Genomic DNA, 14,447 nt, shown 5'->3' on the forward strand with positions numbered 1-14,447 from the left:
ATCGCTTTGGATAAATATCTAAATAGTAATTAACTGAACACGAATGCACTGCGCGCCATCTCTTTACTTTTTTTTCATCGAGAAACTAATAGAAACAGCCAACACTCGGAAACCACAGACACAAAACTCCCCTTTGCAAACTCAGAGATTATCTTCACATGGCCAAACTTGGCTTTGATTGGCTCTTCTACAGAATAAAGTTGAGGAAAGCCAGTAGCAATGAGAACATGTCCTATTCCTCCAAACCAATCAAGCAGTCAGCCAGGAAGCCATCACATCCGGGCAGGTAGCCAGTCCAGCGTCAACTAACTGGATATCCAGTTCCATGTGATTCGGCCTTCAGATAGGCCTAGATTCTGACTGGGGCGCCGCGGAGAAATCTTGAAACACTAAGGGCTCCGTGTAACGAAAACGTTTGGGAACCTCTGGTATAACATCTTGCTCATATTAGGGATGGCCAGATCCGGATCCTAGGATCCTAGGATTTTTCGGATCCGGAACTATCGGATCTGGATCCAGATCCGGTATTTCGGACCCGGATCCGGAACTTTTGGATCCGGATCCGTTTGGCCATCCCTAGCTCATATCAGTCAATTACCCTGGGTTATTTTCCCAGTTTGCCACAGTTCAAGCGTTAATATTTGATTGTACTGTTATTAGTTATTTCTACCTTTGTAGGTTATTGGTGACGATGGGAACTGATCAAGAGAAGCCAGCATAGGTGTTACACGATGCAAACATGTGTATTATCAATATAAAATGTGCAAGCAACGCGTATAGTTCAGTCCCTGGCCATAAGACCAGCAGAAATTTTGAGGTGGACGAGTTTTCACTTTTGATCCTGTTAGGCTATGCCTAACACACCAACAAAAGAAATCGATCATAACTCCTTTAATATTGGTTTTTCACAATTTTGCATAAGGACATATTTTGTTCACAATTGAAAACGAAACAAAAAATATTCTTACAGTTTTTTTTCAAATCTTGTACTGTTATGGAGATATATCCCGTGAAAGAATTCCGTACTCTTTTCTGGAAGGATGAAGCAATATTTTATATTGCCAGCTCCTAGCCACAAGACCCGCAGAAATTTTGATCTGGACGAGTTTTCACTTTTGATCCTGTTAGGGAATGCCTAAAGTAAGGAAAAAATCTTGGGTAGATATCTGGCATACCGGGCCTAAGATTTCTAGGGGCCCATAAATTCAAGATGGCTACCGCTTCACCACGCACCAACAAATGAAATCGATCATAACTCCTTTAATTTTGGTTTTTGACAATTTTGCATACAGACATATTTTGTTCACAATTGAAAACGGAACAAAAAATATATATAATAAGGAGACATGGTCTATTTTCTTTGCTAATGTCTTGAAAGGCAGACATCTTTGATGTATAACGTCACACAGGCCATGCTCCACACTAGTAGGCATCAACAAAGTATCACAGACAGTAATTGTTTTGCCCTTTATATGCCGGAATGTCAAGTAAAATGTAAAATATTGCTTATATCCTTGCAGAGAAGGGTACGGAATTATTTCACTGGATATATCTCCATAACAGTAAAAGATATGAAACAAACTGTAAGAATATTGTTTTTTTCTGGTTTTAATTGTGAACAAAATATGTCTGTATGCAAAATTGTCAAAAACCAATATTAAAGGAGTTATGATCGATTGTTGGTGCGTGGTGAAGCGGTGGCCATCTTGAATTTATGGGCCCCTAGAAATCTTAGGTCCGGTATGCCAGATGTCTACCCAAGAGATTTTCCTTTCTTTAGGCATGCCCTAACAGGATCAAAAGAGAAAACTCGTCCACCTCAAAATTTCTACGGGTCTTATGGCAAGGGACTGGATTAGTAACTCTACATTTTAACGAAATTAAATTCCCACTTGTTTGCATAGACTACTGCATAGCAACTGTCGTTTGCTTTTTATTCCGCTAGGATACAGCAGCACTGCAATAGGATACATGTGTATGGACTGAAACAATCAAGATTGTGTGGTTCTATGTAGTTTGAAAACAGAATAAGCGCTGACCTCCGTGACGTGGTGGCTAGCACAGCACGCTACGACGTTCTAGGTTCGAATCTCGCTCTGGACATTGGTGTTCTTTGTGAGCGTCCATTGATCAGTTTCATCATTATCATCACTCATCTTCAAGATTTGCCATAAGAGGCAGAAAAGTGAAGTAAAATGAACTACATCTATCAATCAAAAAAGGGTAAGCTAACTTCTTTACAAACAAGACCCGTTTAGAGAATGAAAGCTACATGAAGAGTTCTTTCTCTGGACCAGGAAAATGTAATGGCTTAATATACAGGGTGAACTTAAATTGTTTTATAGAGAAAGTCTTCAAGTTTACGACCTCCACTTTACATTTGTTTCGTGACGTCAGCACCACGCTTGACGTCAGTTGAGCAATGTGGCCGCTAGCCAGGTAGAAAACGCTTTCTGTGTGCTTGAATTTGCAAAAACAAATTCTGTTGCTGTCGTACAGAACTCGGTATGGTAACCAATCGCCCACAAGGCAGTCCATCTTTGTTTGAAGCAAGACATTTGAGGAGACTGGTTGTCTGTGCAAGGGGAAAAGTCCTGGGAGAGGAGTACTGGACTGTCGCATTGATATCTGTTGTGTTACAAAAGGATCATGCAAAGAACATTTGTAGCTGAGCCATGTAAACTTCAGGCCATACTCTTCCAACCACGTTATCAAAACTCTTGTTTCTGTAAAACTGTCTTGTTTATTTAGGGTCACCCTGTATTTGTCCTGCTAATCTTCTTAATATAGGTCTTGATCGTTAATCCTAACTTTCGCGTGATATCTGACGTCCGAAGTTTCGCAGAAGCCCGCTGAGCTTGAGAGAAGATACTTCCGAAGTTCCGCAAGCCCCCCCCCCCCTTCCCCCCTTCCAGTCCGGCTGAGAGGCCACTTGGAATTTCGATGGACAAACATCTGAGACGTGACATGCCTCGCAGTTCCGAAACGGACCGTTCACTCGAGACCACTTCGCACAACTAACACGCTCCTCCGTTCATTAATGAACACGCAACGGAAGCGAGCTTTTCAGCGCCACCTTTTGGAACAAATTTGCACGCAATAGGAACGCCCTTAATGAAGCTTGATTCCCAGGGAACGCTGGGAAATTTCGTTAAGTTTTCGATGTCTTGATTCGACCCCACGCAAGGAATCTTTGCTTCGGATTAAGTTATCTTGCGTCTGATTACGCACGAGCTGTTTAAAGCAACGGAACTGCCGTTTTATACCATCATTTGCAAGCACTGTCAGAGTAGCAAATGTGATATTCTAAGAATTGCCAGTTCTTTCGATTTGCGAGATCGGAAAGTGAACTTTATATAGGTGAGACCGTCCCTGAACAATATTAGTTCTTTGACCCATATACAGTGATGTGTGTCTACGCGTAAACAACGATAGTCTACATTCTACACGTAGACTATTTTATACACGTAGATTACGTAATCTATGTAAACAACTTGGCGAAAGGTGATAACGTAGCAAAGGGCGCCGTGGAATTAAAATAAAATTATACCTCAGATCAGTTGCTGATGTGTGAAGAGAACTTTTCATACTCTTTCTTCCAAATTGGAACAATTTCTCACCTAGGTAAAACCTAACATAGGAAATATTTCAGTGTTTTATGGGGAAAAGACCACTTTTGCGTCACCACTGCCATCTGTTGTTGTTTTTGCATACTATTTATCTTCTTCCATAGTTGATAATAGAAAAGAAGATATTTTGTTGCAATTGGATTTCGTTAGAAACCAATAGAGTTGAAAATGTCACTTTCCTTTCATGAAACCCTTGCAAATTATTTTTAATGCACTTTAAATTGTGTACGTAATCTATGTAAACTACAACCCAATGTAATCTACGCGTAGATTACGTGTAGACAACGAATGGAGACGTAAACTTATAGTCTACGGCACATCACTGCCCATATACTTGATTAATTTTGTTTATTTTACTTCGCTTTTGTGCCACTTCCGGATGAGATGAGAGTGAGTGATGATATCCTAGGGCGCCCGCAGGTGGGGAGGGGCAGAGGGGGCACTTGCCCCTCCTGAGATTTCTGGAAAGTGTTGTAATTCGAATGGTGAAATTATAGCGATATTTTATAACAAAAAATATTATTTTCCGTGACTTATAGGCCGTAAGTTACAGCAACTATCATTATTATTAGTTATTATTTTATAGTTCCCTTCGGCACGTAAAAACATGGATAAGAGGATAACGGCCCGTTTCGCCTTATTGCGTTTTCACCTCCCCCAATAGAATTTCGCGTGATTTATGTAACTAACTTTCTAAGGCGAAACGGGTCATCCCATTTCGCCTTATCCTGTTTCGCCCTACACACAAAAAAATTTCCCACCAGGGAATATTATCAACATGAAGAGTCATTATTATTAATGTATTATGAACCTAATCTAACCTAACCGACAGGACAATGGGAGCCAAGGTAGGCAACATCACAAACTCTTCTCCCGTTATGAGTTATCCTTCAAGTCGATAATCTGTGCATTGTGAAAAAGTACAAAAATACACAGAACTGTTCATCAACAAAGTGATAAGCTAGATGCTTATTGAAAGGCAGAAAGCCAATTCCTCTTCCTATCTAAACACTACATTCGAGTCTGAACTTGTATACAACGCCAAAGTATTTTCAATTCAATTTGAAATTTATGATTTGTAAAGTAGTAGTAACTAATAATAATAATAGTAACAGCAACAATAATAACAAAAGCAATAATAATAATAAAACGTTTCTATGACTCTGCCCCCCCTGAGAAAAAATCCAGCAGGCGCCCTTGATGATATCATGAATTTGATGAAGGGACATTCATGCTCAGGTTGGGATTCGAACCAGAGACCAGTGACGTGTTAGTGCTCTGTGCTAACCACTCCGCTACTGAGGTCGGCACTTAAATGTCTACAGCTAGTCTGTTGCAGGATTGGAAATTAACATGCAGTGTTAATTGGACATTATTCACTGTCTAGCGCGTTTAACTATTCTTATTCTAATATATTCAATTACGAATGTATCATCAGCATATCTAATCCATACAGAGTGTCGCGCAAAATAATGTTTACACTCTTTGAACTTTAATAACAGAAAAACTATTAAATATGACTTGACTGAACTTTTTGTATTTGAAGCTGCAATGACTATGTTAAGCCTTTTGTTTTTAGTCCCGTCACAGCCTGCCAAGAGGTAGATATTAGTGTTCACAAAATGGCAGAGGTGCGAAATGTTTCTTTCGAGAAACGTAAGAAGAGTCGAATATCCATCCTGATCTCATGATTTAACACAGTTAAATGATGACTACCTGTGTGGAACTGTGATGAATGCTGTTTACGCCACAAAGCCAGAGACACTGAGTGACGTTGGACATAGATTTGCGACAACCTAGGCTTCCCTTCCCGCAGAAACCGTATCTTCTGTTTATCGATCTGTTCAGATTGCACATAATGTATTACTGCCAATGGTGTTCATTTTGAACATCTATGACTTGAAGGTATGTGACACCAAAAAAAAGTTTCGTGCTTCCTGTTATTGAAGTTCAAGGAGTGTAAACACTATTTGGGACACTCTGTATTTTAGTCTTGCTGGTGATTGATTCATTGAATTGGGTCATTTTACGTTGCTTTCCTGCCACATTTGGCTAGCTGTGACGATGAGGATGAGTGATGAAATGATGAAACTGATGAAGGGACATTCACCAAGAACACTCATGCCCAGCTGGAATTCGAACCCGGGGCCCCTGGCATCGTAGCGCGCTGTGCTAGCCACTTATTCACAGAGTTCGGCATTCTGGCGCTTTGGGTGAGGACTCTCTGTTCGAAGTGCTCCATGCATATCGTGCTACGTATTGGGGATGTAGGTACACCCATTGCCATACCTCTTATTGTTGGTAGATACCAGTGTCCATTTGGAAGTATCTCGTCTTTATACATAGGGACAGTAACTCTATGATGGCTTCAAGCGTAAATGTTCGGTTCTAAGGTGTGTTATCTTTCAGACCACTGTAGTGGTATGTCTGTCATAGGTTTGATCCTCCCAGAACTAACTAACTAACTCTCTAGCCTTCTTGAACCCGAAGGTTCATGGCTGTAGCCACACAGGCCTTCTATCTGTCCCTATCCTGAGCAAGATCTATATACTCTTTTCCATCTGTACCGATTTCCTTTAGGTCCATCTCAACGTTGTCCCTCCATCTTCGTCTTGGCCTTCCTACAGGTCTCTTACCATCAGGTTTCCCAAGGAGAATACTGTAAACTCTTCTTTCCTCTCCCATTCGTGCCACATGGCCTGCCCACCTAAGTCTTCTTGATTTAATTATTCTAATAATATCTGGACATGAATACAAATTATGTAGTTCTAAATTATGTAACCTTCTCCACTCACCTGTCTCCTCATCCCTTTTAGGTCCAAATATTTTCCTAAGGATCTTATTTTCAAATACTCTCAATTTATGTTCCTCGTTCAATGTAAGGGACCAAGTTTCACACCCATATAATACTACAGGCAAAATTACTGTCTTGTATTTTTTAACTTTTAGTTTCTTAGATATTAAACGAAAAGATAAAAGTTTATGAAGAGAGAAGTAACATGCATTTCCTGAATTAAGCCTACTTTTCATTTCCTCTTTAATATCATTTTAATTTGTTATTAATACTCCTAAGTATTTGAATTTGTAAACTGGTTCAAACGAGTTGTTATCAAAAATTAGATTTTGATTATTACCTAACATTTGGTTTCGGCCTGTAAGCATATATTTAGTTTTCTCTTTGTTAACTTCCAAACCTATCTCTTTAGCTGCTTTGAAAAATATTATAGCATTATTCTTAATTGTATTTATATCATCCCCTAATAAGTCTACATCATCTGCATATGCTAAAAACTGAGTCATACCTTTTAATTTTAGTCCTTCGTTAGTTTCTTTTACCTTCCTAACAGCATATTCTAAGGCAAAATTAAAGATCAATGGAGATAATGCATCTCCTTGTTTTAACCCATCATGAATTGTAAATCCCCATAGGCAAAAGTAAATTTGTTCACCTGAAGACAAGAGAGGAGGTACTCTCCTTCGTGATGTTAAAATAAATATAGTTAAATCCATTGAAGAGTGGATAATTTCGCATTAACATGCCATGCTAATGCAGAATCATTACCGCTAACATTCAGAGAATTAGGATTTGAAATATTTGGAATTCGCTTCTTTGTATTGCATTAGCTTCCTTACTTTTCTTCAAGATATGCCTCTTTAGGTATCATAAAATAAAGTAAGGGAAGATGTTTCACGTTCGTGTATTATACGGTGAAAGAAACCTATTACCCAACTGGCTTCCGTTTTTTGGACTACCTTACAGTTTACACGTTGAAAGATATAGTAGTCCACCACACTATTGATCCGAAGAACTTGACAAAATAACTCACACAGCCGTCTACTTTGACTTCCAGAATTTTTTATAAACCCAGAAAGTCAAGTCGAGCAGGGCCACAGAGGAACAATTTTCGAATGAGTGACCGCTCGAGTCAAATAGTTCTTCTGTTGGTCATTTCTCTTGCACAGATGACCATATATCTTTTCGTTTACAAGTATTCAGTTGCCCTATCTTAACAGCGTTATGACTTCCGAGTCATTCCATATGAAATCAACACAGCCCACAACCTGACCATCTCCGATTTTCGTGAAATTTGGGGAGTTGAAACTATGAATGGAACTTAGTAACTTTGAACATTTTTAGTTTCGTGCGTCTTGTAATTGTTAAATTATTCAAGGTCAAAGTTAGCATAAATTGCCCTTTTTGAGCCCGCTTAGCTATACTAAATCTGCTGTAACTCCGCCCCTATTTCGCCTAGTAAGCTCAAATGAAGCTTATTCTGCAGGAAATTGAACAAACTTTCCAGTGATATATAAGAAGCCTACCTTTGGATAAAAATATAATTTTTTCACGTGACCTTGACCTTGAATATCTCAAAACATGTCATCACCAAAAACCGTGTAAAAATATATTTGGTCCCTCATACCATACTCTAAAACATCAAAAAATCATTCTGGGACTGCAATGGGATCAGAAGATACAAAATAATATGTGTAACTATGTGACTGATAAAAGCCCCATTACATGAACTATGACGAGTCAAATGTCCCTTAGCACCACCTACAAAATATAAAGGAGTTATCCTGGGTATAATTGGTCATGAAAGAAATAGGTTAGCCGTGTGTGTCAAGCGCAGGTCCGGCATATTGTTGACCGCCATATTGAATTCAACGCACGAATTTCAAAGGAAAGGGAGTGATGTGATATATCAAATCAGGCTAGAATTTCACGAGAAATGAAAATCGGAGATGGTCAGGTTGGAAATTGCACATATCTGTGTTGATTTGGCATCACATCTAGACCACCCACTCTGAAACCCTACTAGTTTGTACTGCCTCAGATCTCACCGCAGTCGCATCATACACAGAGTGTATCAAATTGACTGCCCTGATTCTAAAACTTTATTGCAGACATTGCACGAAACAGGAAAATGAAACACTTGCAGGTATGGAGGGACAATCAAAACGTTTGTTTACTAACCCTATAAATGCTCGATATTAGATCGACAGTCCCGTTCATCACACACAATGCAGTGCCTCCACACTATCAGAAATGGCAGCGTTGATGCGTGTCGGCAGCACGGTCAGAATTCTGGGTAATTGCGGTACAATTATAGTTCCACAGGTAAAAGTCACATGGTGTTAAGTCAGCGGAACGTGGAGGACATGACAGAAGCTGCTGGTTGTCTCATCACTTAATACTTTCCCGTATGGTGGATCTTGATTGTACTTCTTACGAAAACGACACTCCACAGCTGCCACGGACTTCATTAAATGGAATTCCATCACCAATCGCCATTTCAACATCTGCAAATCTTCTAGCGACGGTCAGTTGAACAACGCCGTGCCTTGCCGTGCAAATGAATCTCTCAGAGATGCTTTGCGATAAGTTCCCGTGTCATTGTTGTATCATTCATGGTGTAACTATTAAAAAACATGTTAAATTCTGATAATTATTCTGATACAAAGTGGCAACAAGAAAGGATGCAGCTCATTATACAAAAACAAAAACATTGAATCATTCAGTGAGATTCCAACAATGTCATGTTCGAAACAGCAAAATGGAAGCCTAGCATCAATAATAGATGTTTACACTTTGTAGCACATTTAAAAGAGCAATTAACTTACCCATTACTGATTTCGTAGTCTGTCGTTAAGTCTGCTATTGGTGCTCCAATTCCGTCCTTGGCCTGTGCTGCCCTCGCGCGGGCGAGAATGGAAAGTACGGTGCGTTTCGTGGGAGACATGGTGAGACGTCCGCCGGGAAGCATTGGTCGCTTTCTGCCCACAAGAGGGGGGCCTGAACCTACAAACAAAGAAACTTCATGTATTTTACATATATTTTACAATATACCAAAACATGTGAAATAAAGTACTAGCAGAAGTGTCGCCAACAAGGGCGTCAAGGTTCGCTCAGCCCCAATTTTGTCATCGACGATTGATAAGTTGAGAATGAAAACACACATGGAGAAAATAAACAGACATAGAATCAGTGTCAAAGCTACCTTCGTTCTTTTTGTTCATGGTACATAGGAGATGTGATGGTACCTCAAGGAGGCTCATTGGCGAACTTCTATGTAAAGATGATGTGATCACCATCGCGCTTCTGTCGACGGTACGCTATTTAAAACGAGGCCTTTTGCAGGGACATGGTCGGAAAAAGTCTCGTCCTAGATGACCGGCGATGTCCCAATTCAGTATGACGAAGATTCCCAATTAGGGGAACTATGACGAAGATTCCTAATTCAGGAACTATTACGAAGGTTCCCAAATCAGGAAGTATGACGAAGGTTCCCAATTAAGGAACTATGATTATGGTTCCAATTCAGGACCTCATGGAAATTCCCGATTCAGGAACTCATGAAAGTTCCCAATTCAGAAACCTCAGGAACTCATGTTCGCAATTCAAAAACCTTAGGAACTGTTGTTCGCAATTCAAAAACCTCAAGAACTCATGCTCGCAATTCAAAAACCTCAGGAACTATGACGAAGGTTTCAAATTCAGGAACTATGACGAAGGTTCCCAATCAAGGAACTCATGAAAGTTCCCCATTCAACAACTCATAAAAGTTTCCAATTCAGGAACTCATAAAAGTTTGCCACTCAGGAACTCCTGAAAGTTTCCAATTCAAAAACATCAGGATCTATGACGAAGGTTTCCAATTCAGGAACTATGACGAAGGTTCCCAATTCAAGAACCTCAGGAACTATGACGAAGGTTTCCAATTCGGGAACTATGACCATGGTTCCAATTCAGGAACTATGACGAAGGTTCCCAATTAAGGAACCAACGGTAGTTCCCAATTCAGGAACTCATGAAAATTCCGAATTCAAAAACCTCAGGAACTATGACGAAGGTTTTCAATTCGGGAACTATGACCATGGTTCCAATTCGGGAACTATGACCATGGTTCCAATTCGGGAACTATGACCATGGTTCCAATTCGGGAACTATGACCATGGTTCCAATTCAGGAACTATGACGAAGGTTCCCAATTAAGGAACCAACGGTAGTTCCCAATTCAGGAACTCATGAAAATTCCGAATTCAAAAACCTCAGGAACTATGACGAAGGTTTTCAATTCGGGAACTATGACCATGGTTCCAATTCAGGAACTATGACGAAAGTTCCCAATTAAGGAACCAACGGTAGTTTCCAATTCAGGAAGTCATGAAAATTCCGAATTCAAAAACCTCAGGAACTATGACGAAGGTTTTCAATTCAGGAATTATGGAAGGTTTTCAATTAAGGAATTATGACGAAGGTTCCCAAATCAGGAAGTATGACGAAGGTTCCCAATTCAGGAACCGACGGTAGTTCCCAATTCAGAAACCTCAGGAACTATGACGAAGGTTTCCAATTCAGGAACTATGACGAAGGTTTTCAATTAAGGAATTATGACGAAGGTTCCCAATTCAGGAAGTATGACGAAGGTTTCCAATTCAGGAATTATGCCGAAGGTTCCCAATTCAGGAAGTATGGCGAAGGTTCCCAATTCAGGAACTCATGAAAGTTCCCAATTCAAAAACCTCAGGAACTATGACGAAGGTTTTTAATTCAGGAATTTTGACGAAGGTTTTCAATTAAGGAATTATGACTAACGTTCCCAATTCAGGAAGTATGACGAAGGTTTCCAATTCAGGAATTATGAAGAAGGTTCCCAATTCAGGAACTATGACGAGGGTTCCCAATTCAGGAACCGACCATAGTTCCCAATTCAGAAATTGATGAAAGTTCCGAATTCAGGAACCGATATTTTCATGTGAAAGGTTTGAAGTGGAATGTTTTCAACTCGGGAACCGCTGCCTCGAGAGAGATGGGGGAGAGGTAAGGACCGGTTCTTCAGAGGTTGTTATGGTTACAGCGTACATACATATCCATTTACAGAAAGGGTACTGTGATTTACGGGAAGTTTCTTTCCTCTAATATATTTTTTAGTATATTGCAGATATTTTGCTTGTAGGTTAGGTTATATTAACACTAGTTAGCAGTTATACAGATGTGTGTAATGTCAAATATTTTGAACGCCAGTTCATCCTCTTCCGAAGCAATTGAGTTGAGAAGACATTTCACTGAAATATCCAACTGGTTTAGATCAGTTCCTTGAAATGGTACTGTTTCTTTTCTTTGCAATTTCCATAGTTTCTGAATTAGGAAATCCTGAATCATTGGATTCTCCATTGTTCCTCAGTTGCGAAGTCCTGAATCATTGGAATCTCCTTAGTTTCTTAGATGGGAAGTCCTGAATCATTGTAATTTACATAGTTCTTCAGTTGGGAAGTCCTTATTCATTGTAATTTCCATCGTTCCTCAGTTTGGAAGTCCTGATTCATTGGAATTTCCATCGTTCCTCAGTTTGGAAGTCCTGATTCATTGGAATTTCCATAGTTTCTCAGTTTGGAAGTCCTGAATCATTGGAATTTCCATAGTTCCTCAGTTGGGAAGTCCTCAATCATTGGACTTTCCATAGTTCCTGAATTGGAAGTCATGAATAATTGGAATTTACATAGTTCTTCAGTTGGAAAGTCCTGAATGATCGAAATTTCCATGGTTCCTCAATTGGGAAATCCTGAATCATTCGAATTTTCATTGTTCCTGAGTTGGGAAATCCTGAATCATTGGAATTTCCATAGTTCCTGAATTGGAAGTCCTGAATCATTGAAAGTTCCATATATTCTGAATTGGAAGTCCTGAATCATTGAAAGTTCCATAAATTCTGAATTGGAAGTCCTGAATGATTGGAATTTCCATAGTTCCTCAGTTGGGAAGTCCTGAAGCATTGGAATTTCCATAGCTATTCAGTTGGGAATTCTTGAATCATTGGAATTTCCATAGTTCCCGAGTTGGGAAGTCCTGATTCATTGGAGTTGCCATAATTCCTGAATTGGAAGTCCTGAATCATGGGAATTTCCATAGTTCCTGTGTTGGGAAATCCTGAATCGTGAATAAATTAGATGACCCACCGCAACGTGGGTCTTCCGCGTGGCAGTCAGGCGACTTACAAACTATTTTCTTTCTTTAGAAAGCAAAACCCCTGGTTCTCATATCTTGTTTCTCATATCAGTTATTAAGTTGATTCTTCACTTTCCATTAGTACAGACAAATACATAGAACCATGCCTTACACAGGATTTGAACCTGGGACCTCCGGCGTTGAAGCTGTCTGTGCGGTCGACTACCTACTGGACCACAGCGGCTCTTATAGAATGGGTACAATTACATATGTGTGAGTGTGTGTTTTTTCTCCTACACTGAGTCTGACAAAGCAAATCCACTCTTTACTACTAAACATCACATTACTTGCATATATAGTTCGGGACAAGCTTAAAGAAATTCGTAACTTATCTTTCTCAGAATCTCAGGCCTGAGGAAGCAAGGTTTTTTTAATTGTTCGTACCTATTGTTCTCTCCTTATCACTCGTTCTCATCTTCATGATTAACTTGGAGGCATAAAAGCGACATGAATCAACCAAACACAAATCTAACAAGTATATACAGGAACTACGACGAACTTTGACGAAAGGTCCGCATTCAGGAACTATGACGAAAGCTTCACATTCAGGAATTTTGACGAAAGCTGAACATTCAGGAACTACGACAAAAGTTCCGAATTCAGAAACTATGACGAAAGCTCGACGTTCAGGAACTTTGACAAAAGCTCCACATTCAGGAACTTTGACGAAAGGTCCGCATTCAGGAACTATGACGAAAGCTTCACATTCAGGAACTTTGACGAAAGCTCAACATTCAGGAACTACGACAAAAGTTCCGAATTCAGAAACTATGACGAAAGCTCGACGTTCAGGAACTTGGACGAAAGCTCCACATTCAGGAATTTTGACGAAAGCTTGACATTCAGGAACTTTGACGAAACCTCCACATTCAGGAACTTTGACGAAAGGTCCGCATTCAGGAACTATGACGAAAGCTTTACATTCATGAACTTTGACGAAAGCTCCACGTTCAGGAACTATGAAAAAACTTCCCAATTCAGAAACTATGACGAAAGTTCCGCATTCAGGAACCATGACGAATGTTCCCAATTCAGGAACCGATATATTCATGTGGAATGTTTGAAATGGAATGTTCCCAATAGTTCCAATTTGCCGTATAAAGCGTACAGATAAAATCTCGCCAATTTTTTGCGTCACCTCATGTCATACCAGAGCTGAATATTGGAGAAACAAAATCCTAAAATAGCTTCACGGCTATTGCAGATTACACACGAGATTCGGGGATTGGATAAAAACATACAATGCGGTTTCTTTTTATTCATCCACCGTCCAGCAAAGAATATCCGACAATAGCGACGTAAAAAAATTTGAATAGATTAAGCGAACGCGATGGATAAAAAAACTCTTATCGTTCTCTCGAGAGAGTGGAAGGAGAGAGAGAGAGGATGCTGTTTACATAATCTCCTACGAAAACAAAGGAAATCTTCTCAGTGTATCGGAGGGGGAAGGGGGGGGGGGAAGCTGTCACTTCCCAAAAACACATTACCATATTCCCATAACAGATATCTTACCCAGACATTGAGGAAGCGTGTGTTTTTTTGCGGAATATCATCTCGTGTTCTGGATTATTATACATGAGATTTCGGAACAGAAGATGAAGGTGTTGGATAAAGAGGATGGACGTGCAACATGACAGAATAGTTATGTTTCTTATTTTTCACTGTCCCAAGACTAGATTGAGAAGTTGAGAAGTCCTGAATCATTGGATTCTCCATTGTTCCTCAGTTGCGAAGTCCTGAAACATTGGAATCTCCTTAGTTTCTTAGTTGGGAAGTCCTGAATGATTGAAATTTCCATGGTTCCTCAATTG

General features: G+C 39.8%; 1 protein-coding gene across 1 annotated transcript in view; it reads right to left on the reverse strand.

Moving 5' to 3' along the window:
* Positions 1–14,447, reverse strand: part of LOC145980240 (KH domain-containing, RNA-binding, signal transduction-associated protein 2-like) — a 357,457-nt gene that overhangs the window by 83,478 nt on the left and 259,532 nt on the right. Inside the window, exon 5 of the mRNA XM_083113253.1 lies at positions 9,252–9,429. Coding sequence (XP_082969379.1) covers positions 9,252–9,429 — 178 coding nt within the window. The remainder of the gene's footprint in view (positions 1–9,251; positions 9,430–14,447) is intronic.

Source organism: Lepisma saccharinum, chromosome 27, assembly GCF_977018435.1.
Source record: "Lepisma saccharinum chromosome 27, izLepSacc3.1, whole genome shotgun sequence".
In the NCBI taxonomy this organism is placed as follows: Eukaryota; Metazoa; Arthropoda; class Insecta; order Zygentoma; family Lepismatidae; genus Lepisma; species Lepisma saccharinum.